The sequence below is a fragment of the Agelaius phoeniceus genome, chromosome 2, assembly GCF_051311805.1.
Source record: "Agelaius phoeniceus isolate bAgePho1 chromosome 2, bAgePho1.hap1, whole genome shotgun sequence".
Lineage (NCBI taxonomy): Eukaryota > Metazoa > Chordata > Aves > Passeriformes > Icteridae > Agelaius > Agelaius phoeniceus.
In genome coordinates this window covers 15,567,989-15,581,519 of record NC_135266.1, presented here as the reverse complement: position 1 = coordinate 15,581,519, position 13,531 = coordinate 15,567,989, and the positions used below count along the sequence as shown (strand labels likewise).

The following is a 13,531-nucleotide window of genomic DNA, read 5'->3' as shown; positions in this document are numbered from 1 at the left end:
CAATTCCCACAATAGAGCTAATGCAAAATCAATGCTGAAAATAGCAAAGGGAAAAATTGGAGCTAAGGCAAGTCATAGGAGAGTAGAGAAGGGAGGAGTATTGGGGAGGCAAGATGCTGGCAGCACCATTAATATAAAGAGGTAGGGTGAGGAGCTGGTAAGATAAAGAAGGAAGAGGAGTGAAAATACTTTCTCAAAAAAACTCCAAAAACCTAAAACAAAGCAAAAAAAAACCCAACAAGGAAAAAATGCACATATTATCAAAAAGGGTAAGAAAGTTAAAAAAATATTATGGAAATAAGATGGGAGAGATCATGTGGTTGGAGAAGTTATTATTACAGATTAAAGAGCTGCTATGAAATCCTTTGTACCTGGTATGGTGGAGGAATAGTGAAGCAAATTAGATAGGCAGCAAAGGGAATTAATAATATGGAATAGGGAGTGAGGATTTACCAGTACCTTTGAAAATGAGGGAGGAGTAGAAATTAGATATTGCAGCCCGGAGGGCATCCCTGTAGAATACCTGATGAGATATATAAATAAGAGTGTACTCACTTGAGAATCATAGTCATGGTTTCTTTTCTGTCTTTCCCTTGGAAAGGTAGAGTACCAGTGAGCATTTCAAACTGTATAGAGTAAAACTTTCATCAATTACATTACCTGGACAAAAACTAATTTTTGACAAAACTACTTAGCATCTTAACCTTCCAAAATTCATGCATGTTAACAATCAAAGTCTGAGCAAAACAACTTCATTGTACAGTTTCAACTGCTAAGAACATTGAGCAGCCTTTGCCATTTTTAAAGCTGCAAAATATTTTCCTATATTGGTAACTTGCTTTACATCCTTTTATCTGAACAACTTAGACTATAATGTTCTGTGTTTAATTTCTGCCTAAAAATTTTGTCCTAGGAAGACTTGATCTGTACAACTGTATTTTTAGTTTTAAACAACAGGGGAGGGAGTAGGGGAAAAGGTTTTCCTTTGAAAAGTTAGTGATGATTTTTCCTCATGCAAAAATTTTTTAAAAGGTCAAAATTTTGAAAATTGGCATGTACACAGCCTTGGGAAGGGGAAAAGGTTAGCTGATTGACAAAGACATGCATGATGAAAAGTGGTTACTGTATGCATACAGTGGAAATAAAGCCTGAAGGAACACGGAAGAGCTACACAGTACGTGCATGCACATTCTACAGTGCCTGGCAGTAAGCAACAGACACTGCTAAAATACTGATTTGTTCTGAAAGTGACTGAGTAAAAATAGATAAATATAAAGGCACTCCTGTTGGTCTGCAGTATGCTGCAGGGATGTCAGATCTAAGTGAGGCAGTGAAAGCAGTCTGGGAGCAGTCATGGCAGCCAGCACTTAGGCAGAAATTGGATTTTTTTGGTTTAATGACTACAAAACTATTTAGTTCAATGCAATTTTATGGCATACAGTTAACGACATCAAAATTAAAATAATTATAAAGGAACCCTCAGAACAGGTTATGCAAACTTAAGTCATCCTGAACACAACGTATCTTCTATTCCCCTCTTTTCTGGTATGACCCAAACATTCAGCCTCCTAAACATAAAAAATGGAGTGGATAACTTGAATAAATAATGTGTGACTATAGTATTTGTAGATCTACAATAAGAGCATGAAGTTGCACTAATAGTATCATTTAAAACACCATTTTATTGAAATAAAATTTGAATTCCTTACTGTCGTCTCTTCACTACTGGTAGATGCTTTACAGTCTAGATAATATTTATTACTGATATATTAAAAAAATTAACTTTAATAATGATGCCAACATGAAAAAAAGACTACTTTTAACTTTAACACCTAGGACAATTGTCAGGAAGATGCGAGAGGGATAAGCCAGAACTATAAGTATAAAAAAATTTTGTGCTTTAGCAAGATCTTTATAAGGTGCACTTAAAAAAACCCCCTTTTTTAAAAGGTAAACTTGGAGTGCTCCACTTACACTTGCATGAAATACAGTTTCTTTAACAAGCTCCTAATTTGTCACAAGCACACATGTTTGTATTAACAGCTCAACATGTGTATTCTTTGTCACCCCTCCCAGATACTATATTCCAACATTAAGAAGCCAATAGTACTTATAGAATAAGCCAACATTGGCCTTTCCTACTTATGTTTTATTTCAGGAGGAGAGTACGTCAGTGCTTCTGAAAACTTTAAATTAATGTTTTTACTTGTATGGCATCCCTTAAAACTGTCACTGTTTCAAAGGACAAATTGGAATATAGTTCTTAACAATGGCTTAAGCATACTTCATGTCTAGCAGCACAAGAAAAGAAGCCAAATGATTTGTTGAAATATCTTTAAAGTCTCAATTTCTATACTATAAATTCTAGCATAGAATCTATGTTCACTCTAGTTTCTGTGTACTTATACCACACCAACCATCACTTGAATTTTTGATCAGCTCAGAAATTAGGAATGAGTTAAAAGTGGATACTTACAGATTGGTTATGAAAATTACAAACTATAAATGCAAGCAATAAAAATATGTCCTAGAAAAAGCTGCATTGTATTTCATATACTACTTTAAAGAATTTGGTTTTTAAGGTCATATTTTTGTATTCAAGGTAGAAGCCAAAGTATTTAACATGCAATGCACTTAAGACTGTGAAAGCCACCCCAATCACAGCTAACATCTTACAGCAATTTTCAATTACACCATATCCACTTGATAAACACCAAATTATGTTTTCTACCTTTATAAATTAAAGCTGAAGTTTAATTATGTTTGTGTTATCAACGATAAATATTCTGTAACTACAGTGTAATTATCTTTTAATTGACTGCTCTTAATGATAAAATGTGAGGTTGTGAGGAGTGTGTGTGCTTGTCTGGAGAGAGTTCAGTTATCAGGTGCTACTTTTACATAGTCAGTTTTCAGATCACAACAGCATTCTAATCATCATAAAGCCATAGGATGACCTATTTTCAGACACAGGAGTCCTTCTTGTACTATAAAGCACACACATTAGTTGTACTGTTACAGTTATGTAGCAGAAGCAGTAAGAAATGAATACATTTATACAGTTGTTTAATTTCCATGTCAAAAATGCACACAAATATTTTAAATGTTAAAAGTCTTTCAGCATTCCTTAAATAACAAACATGATCTATTATTATTTTCCAATTCATATTCCATATACATAATATTTCCCCTGACCCTGTAACTTCACAGTAATTACCTCTTGCAGAAACACCATAAGCAAGTCAGAAACTATATCCCATACCAGGTCAGTGTCATTTAGATCAACATGATGTGTGAGAACAACAGTTGAACAGTTGTCATTATTCCACTAACTTGTAATTGCACCGTAGATTCTAATTAGAAAGTTGCCAATTACCTTTTTCCTCTTGTATGTAAATTCAAATTTAAAATTTGAACATGAATTTCTTCCCCACTTTGGAACAGACAGCCTTTTCCTGTGTACTTCTGTATTCCTCTTGGTCCCCATAACATTCAACTATTATAAAGTATTTGATTGAAATGATCATAAAAATATGGCATAAAATTGGTGTTTATATAAAACCTAATCCATCATCTTGGTCAAACTCTGTGGTGCTACTGATTTCTCACAATTAAGACTTCCTTTGTAGTTAAAATTCATGTAAAGCTCACCTTAGGGGTTAGTATTTGATTTGCTTCAACAGACCTTGCAAATCACAATTTTGCTATTATTTACATTTGCCAGAAACCTACCATTAAAACACCAAAAGACCACCAGTCTGCACTCTGTGTATGGCCTCGTCTGTTAACAACTTCTGGTGCCATATATTCCACTGTTCCACAGAAAGAGTAGGCTTTTTTTTCATGATCAATTGACTCCTTACTTAAGCCAAAATCTGAAAGGATAAAAGTAATTCCAAATGTAATTTATAAAAAAAAATGTTCATACTTTAACCATAATATGAAGTGTTTTGCTTTTATCATTGGTATAGACAACTGAACACTAATATGGGACTTATAGGATTCTCCTTCCCTCCCCACATTATCATAGGTCCATAACATCAGATATACTTGTAAAGCAGGTATCTTACTGAAATATTTAGATTTTATTTATTTCAACCAAATTACACTACTTGCTTCCACAGCTGAATTACCGATCAGTTAAAATTACTTATTTTATCTTAGTGGTTTATCAAAAGGAAAATGCAAATATTTTACTATGAACAGAAATGATCCTAGTATTGCAATTCCTTTATTCACCTGTCAATTTGATATGTCCTTCCTCATCAAGCAGGATGCTAAAAAATAATAAAAAGAATATTAAAAACTAATTAAAATATCTTAAGTATTATTTCAGAAAACATACTGACTATATTTACAAATAAACAGGAGAGGATACACAAAGACGGGGAGAATTAAGCATGCATGAAAATGAATTATTAGAAGATACATTCAAATGACACATTTTGGTTTCCTTCTACTCTTTCTTTTTAAAGATTAAGAAACAGGTTTACTAGAATTTTATTCAAATATTTTATTAAATTCAGCATGTAGTAACAGTTTTGGCTAACTGCAGCACATGAAGCACTATTATAATTGTTAGAAACAGAGACATAGTTCTATTTTTCTTATACCAGGTATGTTTTCATATGTATACATAACAGGTATTAATTTGTAATTACCATTTCAAAAGTTGTTGACCATTTCAAGTAAGATTGAGTAATAAATACCCTCATGTTGTACCAAAGGACAGGACCCACAGGCCCTATCCTATACTGGGAGCAGACCTTAGAATTCCACCTTTTCACTTCAATCACAAGAAAGGCCACACTTCTCAGAGATGCCAACTGTCCTTGACTACCACTGAATATCACTGCATTGCAAAGCATGCAAAGTATTGAAGAACTCGATTTTGTAACATCCCTTTCACAATGGTTTTAGTTCCTCCATCTGCATTTCATCCTGGGGGCAAGACATGACCCAGACCCTATTCCCTTCCTCTTTGCAGTTTCCATGGTGGGAACCATTAAAGTCTGTCCTCAAGTGCCACATGCAAACACTGCCTTCCTGCCCCCCAGCACATCAACACTTCCACCCAACTTGGTGCTGTCTGTGGGCTTGCTCAGGGTGCACTCAATCCCCTCGTCCAGATCTCCAGTGAAGATACTGAACAGGACTGGTCCCAACACAGAGGCCTGGGGATCACCACTGGTGACCAGCCTCTGGCTGGATTCAATTCCATTCAGCACCACTCTCTGAGCCTGGTCAATAAATCAGTCTTTTACTCAGTCAAGAGTGCACCCGTCCACACCACAGGAAGCCAGTTTCTCCAAGAGAATGCTGTGGGAAATGGAGTCAAAGGCAGAGAATCACAGAAGATAAAGGGCTAACATGTATGTCTCAAACACTGAAAGCCATTTAACTCTGGGGCCAACCACAGACTGTTGCTAGTAACAGATAAGGATTGCCTGTAATAAGCAAGGATTGCTGGTAATGACACACTGTGAGAAAGAACAAGATGTGCCCAGAGAAGAGGCCATGCAGAGATAGGGCAGCACTTTTCTGGGACAAACATCCTCGTTCTAATTCCTGAAGATAAGCACAACCCAGTACAGCACAAGTGCAGGAATGAGGTTGAGAAACAGACATGGACTGTAGGGGAAGAAAAGATCACCCAATATTCCCAAAGACCCCCAACCCATTTTCCAAAAGGTCTGAAAGAACAGACTGTGCCTAACAACTAATTTGTATAGCAAACAAGAAACTTACCTTCATGGCAGGGAAACCTATCTATAAAAACATCTCCCCAACAAGCCCCAGCTGACACCCCCCAGACCCTGGATGTCCCAACAGTTGGACTGGCAATGTAGCCAAGACTGGTGATCTCTTTTTCTCTCTTCCTCTCTCTCCCTCTTTAATTCCCTTTTCTCTCTTCATCTTACCCCTTTACCTAAAGCCCACTGCATATGCTTTTATAGTAGGTCAGGGACTAAAATACCAATTTCCATGCCAGGTATATAATTTACTAATAAAACCTTGTGGTTTTTTTCAGACTCTCTCACTTCTGTTGTTCCTTTCCACCACAAGCATTTACAAACTTTGTGTGGTCCTTCCCCTTTAAGGGTTGGATGTTACAAAAGGCTTTAGTAAAGTCTAGGTAGACAATATCCAGAGCCTTTTCCTTCATCCACTAAACAGGTCACCTCATCATAGAAGATGATCATGTTGGTCAAGCAGGACCTGCCTTGCATAAATCCAGGCTGGCCTGGCCTGAATCCCTGGCTCTCCTGTACATGTGACATGATGGCACTCAAGGTGACGACTCCATGACCTTCCCTGACAACGAGGTCAGGCTGACATCCTGGTTTCTCCTTCCAACCCTTCTTATAGCTGGGTGTCACATTTGCCACTTCCAGTGACCTGGGACCTCCACAGTTGACCTGGACTTCTGATAAATGATTGAAAGTGGCTTGATGAGTTCTTCTACCAGCTCCCTCAGAACTCTTGGGTGAGTCCTATCTGGTCATATGGAGGTTCTAAGTTGGGGTTCTAAGTTGCACAGCAGTGGGCTGGCCATTTCCTCCTAGATTATGGGGGTTTCATTCTGCTCCCAATCTGTCTTCCAGCTCAGGGGGCTGGGCATCTTGATAACTGGTCTTGTTATTAAAGACTGAGGCAAGAAAGGCATGAAGTACCTCAGCCTTTTCTTCATCCTTTTTGTCACTATGCTTCCCCTCATATCCAACAAAGGATGGAGATTCTCCTTTTGCTGCTGATTTGTACAAATATTTTTTGTTGTCTTCTGCTTCTAGGATTTCTCACATATTGATATTCCTTTCATCCTTGCTGCTGAAAGGACCTCCATCCCTTAACTCTACCTCTATGGCAGACCAAAGGACCTTGGAGAAACATTGTCCCTCAAAGAGTGGTGTGCCATCCAAAGGCTTACCTCTGGCTTTGCACCCATTCCCCTTCAAACAGAGTCTAAAGTTCCCTCAACAAGCCCCTGTAAGTCCTAAGCTAAGATCCTTTTTCCTCTTTGAGACAGGTGAAATCCAACCTTTTAAATGAAAATAGCTCATAAACCTCCTCCACCTCCCTCTGTTCAATTTATATAGTAAATTACCGAAGTTTAACAGTTGGGAAAAAGTGCACAGGAAGAAGTGCTATAGAAATGAAGTTAATACACTGCATTTCTCAGAGAGGAGCCTTACTTTTCTGGTTTTAGGTCCCGGTATATTATTCCAAGACTATGTAGATGGTCTAAAGCCAGTGCTAATTCTGCCAGATAAAATTTAACGTCATCTTCTGTGAACATCACCTGAAAAAGTAGCACAATGTATTTCACACGTGAAATCTGTAAAGGTTACACCAGCACAAACAAAACAACAGCAGTGGTGTTTCAGAAGGGTTTCTTACAATACTTGAATTCATTGCTACACAAAACACTAGAAAATTCAAATTTCTTAGTTATACAAAAACTAGGATTTTATAACCCACACTATTTCATACTTGAAATACTTGGACACACTTAAGAAAGAACTTTTAAAGGCAATATATTCTTCTTTCTGCAAATTGAGATATTATTTGTTTCTGATTGTTCAAGAAAACAGACAGACACATTGTAGTGAAACTGAAATACTTTGGAAGCACTTAAAAAATGTAAGTACCTCTTGGTTGGATGGGATAATTTCATTCACAGACAACAACTGGACCAAAGAAGTCCAAATGCCAGAATTTCATCCACAAAGTAAGAGAGAAGAAAAGTATATGTATCTTGATTTTGGAAGGACTGCTCCTAGGTACTTTGAGAAAGAAGTTACAGCAATAATAAAAGCCCCAAGGTGCAGCCTTGTAACTGCAGATGTAACTGCAGAAAGCAGATGAAGGAGTAAACTAACAGGAGCTAACAAGGAGTAAAGTGAACAGCCTGCATAAGAGCACAGGGAGCATCCCAGGTAGCAATCCCACTTTCTGGATTAGGAAGATAAACTACTCTCTGTTTATGTTAATTGAAATGAACATATTGTCCCAATATATCAACTGTTGTGATCCCTGTCAGAATACATTACAATTCAACTCTTCTGAGACTACAGAAAAAGATAAAAATAAAACCAGATCCTGCATGATTTGATTCTATTTCAGTTACTACTCAGTTATTTTACTTGCTTTGTTTTTAGAATCTAAGACTCAATACCTTAAGATAAAGCATACAGACCCAGAAAAAAGAATGGCAATTCTTTTTTATGCAAAAGCATAAAAATTTATTTCAGCATAGCTGAAGATTATTTTAAACAAAAGTTAAGAATGGAGAATATGTTTTCCCCTTAGTAGTTTCATGAGAGAAAGCAATACTAAAGCTTGTACAATAGGTTCTTGCTGATGTTACTTCTACAAAAGAGCCAATATTTAGTGCAGACATATTCAAGAAAGGAAATCTGTAGAAGAAACATTTAAAAGCTCAAATAATAAAAGATCCTATGAGGAGGATAATACACCCACACTTAGTTATTTAAAACCATTGCATGGGACTCGTCTTTCCTAACCTTAAATATCTGCAGTGTAGACATCTAGCTTGGAATTAATCACCTTTCCCTTGTAGACAATAGGAAAAAAGCAACAACTTTCATGTGATCTCTTTCAAAATCACATGGTGTGGTATGAGGATGATATTAATAGCATCCAGCATGCCCATTTCACTCACCAGTCATGAACTCTGCTTAGATTCAGGTACCTATAATGAATATTTCTCATCTAACCACATTAAATTTTATAAAATGTGAGTGGCTCAGAATGAAAAAAGTCAGGAAGCAGGAAGCCAATATACATTCTTTTTTGGGAATCAAGAACGAACTACAAACTTTAGGAGTATCTCAATTTTAGAGCACTAATAACCTATTAGTTATCTGTGGTAAAAGAAATGACAAAGGACAACTTGAAACAGATGGTATCATCAAAACAAATGTAATAATTTATGTGGTCAGCACAGAAGTAAGGGTACATCTATACACAAAATAAATTCCATTCTACTCTCCTCTTAATAACAATAAGTGGTATTGCACTTACTGCAGTGGTAACCCACTGCCCCTGATACTGTTGTGGCAAAGGAAAATGGAAAGCAGCTACTGCAAGTCCAGGCTACCAGATACACATTGGATACAATCTCTATCCCAACAGATATTTGTTGTGAGTTTTTGAACAGGAGTAATGGATAACAAAAACTTAAAAATATGGTGATAAATTAGATGTTAACATTTACTTCAGGAATTATAATCAAATTAAATTGAGGTAATGAAACCCTTTGAAGTTGTTATATCCTGTATCTACACAGACACATCACTATCATGACAGAGGCAAAATATTCACTTTTTGAAAATTACTAAAATAAGTGGTATACAATTCTCACTTTTTAAACATTCATACATAATACAATTTTGCATTCATAAAAAAAGAGAGTATCTTATCTGCCCCTGAATTCTGGATATCAAAACCAGCCATAAATTTACTTTATAAAAATCCAAGTTCTGAGTCTTATATTTAAACATGGTAACAAAAGGAGAAGATTTTGCCAGGTATAAAAAGCAGCACAGAAAGACTGCTTGTCTAAGACTTTTTTCAGAAATAATGTTAATTGCCATCAGCCCTTCTATGATGTGACTGTGCAAAGAAACCCAAACAAACAAAAAATGTACCTGGTTAAAAACAGGTCAAAATTTTATTAAATGAAAACGGCATTTAAAACGTAAATTCTCCTAATACAGACAATTTATAGTCAAATTCTATCAACAGACAGTTTTTCAAATTTAAAAAGTGTACCTCTTTGGATAAACGTGTAAACAAGTCTCCTCCCCTGAGAAAATCCAAAATAAGATACAGCTTCCCTTCTGTCTGAAAAGCTGAAAAGATCAATTAAAAAGTTAAATATCACCTAACTTTATCCACGATTAGGAAAATAACATACCAAATAATTCACCCTTATTTTCATTATTAAAATTAATTTCTCTTTTGCCTTTGTGAGAAAATCTATTGAAATGAATCAGAGGTAACTGATCCTCTACAACAGACCAAGTAATTCCCATGCTATATGAAAGTAAAGCAAATCACCAATAAAGTTCCTTAAAAAATAAACTTTACTTAGGTTAACCAGCATTTTATTTCAGATTTTAAAGTAAGAAACTAGATTTAAAAGGGCAAACTAGTAACTAATGAACCTTTTAAAATCTAAAAATCTAAAAACTAAATGTCCCAGCTAAACAGGGACATTTACTATAGTCTGCAAAAGAATGGCAAATAAAATAGTGAAAGGTACATAATTTAAGCCACTTTAAAAAGTGAGAGAGACATGAGGTTTAACTATAGGAAAAAACAAACCCTAAAAGAAAAATATGAGCTGAAAAAACCCCAAACCAAACCAAACCAGAAACTCCCCTTTTTTCCACATGTTTAAAGTACTGATATCCTCCCCTCTTATACATAAGTATTGTGCTACAGCTGTTCATACTATTAAAATTAAAAGGCTAATTTCCACCAATTTCGATGCAAGTGGAATTAATGCCATTGCATACATTTTCTATAGAATAAACAAAGCAACTGTAAGAAAGAACTTAAAAAATGTATGTCATACAAAAGATTAGAGGTTTTGGAAAATAATGGCTAGTTATTAATAGATAGCTGGTTTTAATAACACAAAGGGCTACAGACTCTCAGTTTTATAAAGATTTAACACTGCATGAGGTTAGTCATGTGCTTCTTTTGCATGAGAATTATTACAGAGCAAGTCTGCACCATTGGGACTTAACACCCTAAAGTTCTGTGATTTTCTGAACCACAAATAGCAAATATTAAAAGCTATCTTGACAAACATGCTATGCTATAAAAATGAATTTTTCTGCAACTCACCATAATGTAACTTGACAATAAAAGGATGGTTAACTTCCACTAGGATATCACGTTCCATTTTTGTCCGAACCCGATCTCGAACTGCAACAGAACATGAGCGTGCAAGATGAAAAAAAAAGTGATATTATGACTCAGTATTTCTCATCTGTTTCCTGATGTACTTCCCATTGTATAATATTATAATTGTCTGCAGGTCATTATACCACACACAGCAGAGAACTTAGAAAATTTATTCCACATTTTTTTCTGATAAATATGCATTTTGACTTGCTTCAGTTTTTGCTATTGACAAAACCTAACACTAGGCAAATAAATTTAACAAAAGCACATGAGACAACACAGCCACCCTTCAGTCAGCTCTATACTTAGTAAACCTTTCAAACATCACAAAAATTGCCACACCTATGTATAGAAAACGTTCTGCTAGTGAAAAGCATAGAGGATTAAAGTCGTAGCAAAACAAACAGCATAATTATAATCATACTATCATAAAGATGCTTGTATTAGTTTAACTCATTAAATAACTCACACTAATAAAATATTAAGTTCTTTATGATTGGAAGGGATTTTTTTCATTTCCTTTATAATGAACTTAAAATAAAAATGCCATTGCTTCAATGTAGTGTATACTTCAGATTATATTTTTAAGGACATTTACTGAGAGGAAATGTGCATGGAGAAATATATCAGACATTAGAAGCAGCTGCTGCTCAAGCTGCCTGTGCTGTCCATCCATGGTGGCTCTGAACAGGACATGTAAGTGCTCCTATGCCACCAGAGAATAAAACCCAAATGAGCATCACATGCCAGCAATGCAGGAATACAGGCAGGGCAGTCAGCTGAGCACAGCACCTGCTTCAGCTGTTCCTCACAACTTTCCTGCCAGCTCCAGTCAGGGCTTGGTTCCCTTCTGAAGCTCTGAATCAGCCAGGATACAGATAATATTCAGTACTTTACACAGGGGAGAACTACCAAAGTTTGCTTTCAGTGGTTTAAGATGTTGCATTTTCCTCTTTCCCTCTATTCTACATTTTGTTTCTGCTCCTTTCACAAATGTATCTTCCTGGAGGAAGCACCCCAGAGCAATGAAGTCCCGTCCAAAGTTTAAGCTGACAGCATTCCTTGTACAGTTAACAAGCCAGAGTTCTCAGATATTAAAACATAATAAGGCAGAAAAGAAAAAAGAACAAGAAGCAAAATGGTGTTAAGGCATTTATATATATTTTCCCAGAAACACACACTTACAATAATACAGATACTTATGAAAAAGTTATATAGATATGTTTTCATGAATGAATACAACCATGAAGTTTCCATCTGCCTGCAGAACACATCCCTAAAAATGGAAGCTTATGAAATAAGTGCTCAAGTACAAAGCAAACATCACATCTGAATGTTGACCTTTGCATCTAAAGGCATTAAAATGTCACAAGATAGTTAGTTGTGCAGTTTAACTGTTTCGGCAGTTCATCTGAATTACAAGACTGAAATTCAGAATACTCTTAGGCAGGTTCAGGTGAAAAAAAATGTAAAAGACTTTCAAGTGCCTGCAGCTATGCAGCAGTTACATGGAAAGTATAGACTTAAAACTCCAAGCAAAAGAAGTGTAAAGAACTGAGCTCATTTCAGATAATGGCATAAGCCATTATTTGACTTGACATCTGATTTTTGTTTGACTGTAATTTCCACGTGGGTTCTACTGGAAGTACTGATTTTTCTTAATATATTTGATTCCAAACACTCTAGCAATGTTTTGGCTGTTTCTCTCTCCACATCATAAAGGGGCACTGAAAGATAACACTTTCTATCAGAGTGTATTAATAAACTAGTCTCTGCAGTAAACAAAATTATATGTATATATTCTTGCATTTGCTCTAAACATTAGAAAGTTGGACTGTGTAGTTATATCAATGTGTTCTGGCTAATACAGCTGCATTTCTATGAAAATATTTTCTCTAATTTTGATTTGTGGATCAGGTGTGGTCTTCAAGTGTGGTCTTTTTATCTTAAATTATAGAGCACAAAAATAACTGTATGAAATAGATTTGAAAGAGCTAAAGAAACACAGACAGATCAAGTAATATGCTGTATTAAAGAATACAGTATTACATATATTAAAAAGTTGCAATTATGGAAAATAGAATTAATTCCAGTTAATTTCATATTAAAGTTTTAACAGTAATCTTAATTTGCTTGCAATTCTGCTCTTCCTAAAACATGAATCACAAGCAAGCATCTGATAATCCAGATACAAAGCGTTGAGGACTGTGGCATCCTCTTGATGTTGTCACCTTTCTGCTCAAGCCTTTTGCATCCTTGAATTCTTAGTGCCTCAGAGGGTCTCCTTTCCCAATTTGAGTCATGCTCTCAATTTCAGTATATATCAGTCTCTCCCATCTGTAGGCAAAACTAGAACCACAGCCTGGACTGTAATTTTTACATGAGGTTAAACTGCAATCAAAAGGTGATGAAGAGAAGCCCTCAAACATCTTAAAAAGCAACTGCTGAGTGACCTCTGACCAGTCCTGAGCTATTAACAGGCTGGGGAATGAAAGGCTGTTGAGGATATTAATGTACCTTAAATGAGTGGAAATCAAATTCAGAAAAATAGGAAGTAAATAATGAGAATGACACGTGCCACAAAACACAAAGG

The 13,531-nt window shown here is 35.8% G+C and overlaps 1 protein-coding gene across 5 annotated transcripts in view; it reads right to left on the bottom strand.

The window, feature by feature from the left end:
* The window catches only part of RPS6KA3 (ribosomal protein S6 kinase A3), a 74,120-nt gene that overhangs the window by 23,408 nt on the left and 37,181 nt on the right, over nt 1–13,531 (bottom strand). For all 5 annotated transcript variants that reach the window (XM_054651632.2, XM_054651658.2, XM_054651640.2 and 2 more), the window contains 6 exons: nt 10,879–10,959; nt 9,796–9,875; nt 7,194–7,300; nt 4,240–4,277; nt 3,733–3,875; nt 556–626 (listed from right to left, as the gene is read on the bottom strand). In XM_054651632.2, the coding sequence (XP_054507607.1) occupies nt 556–626; nt 3,733–3,875; nt 4,240–4,277; nt 7,194–7,300; nt 9,796–9,875; nt 10,879–10,959 (520 nt within the window). The remainder of the gene's footprint in view (nt 1–555; nt 627–3,732; nt 3,876–4,239; nt 4,278–7,193; nt 7,301–9,795; nt 9,876–10,878; nt 10,960–13,531) is intronic.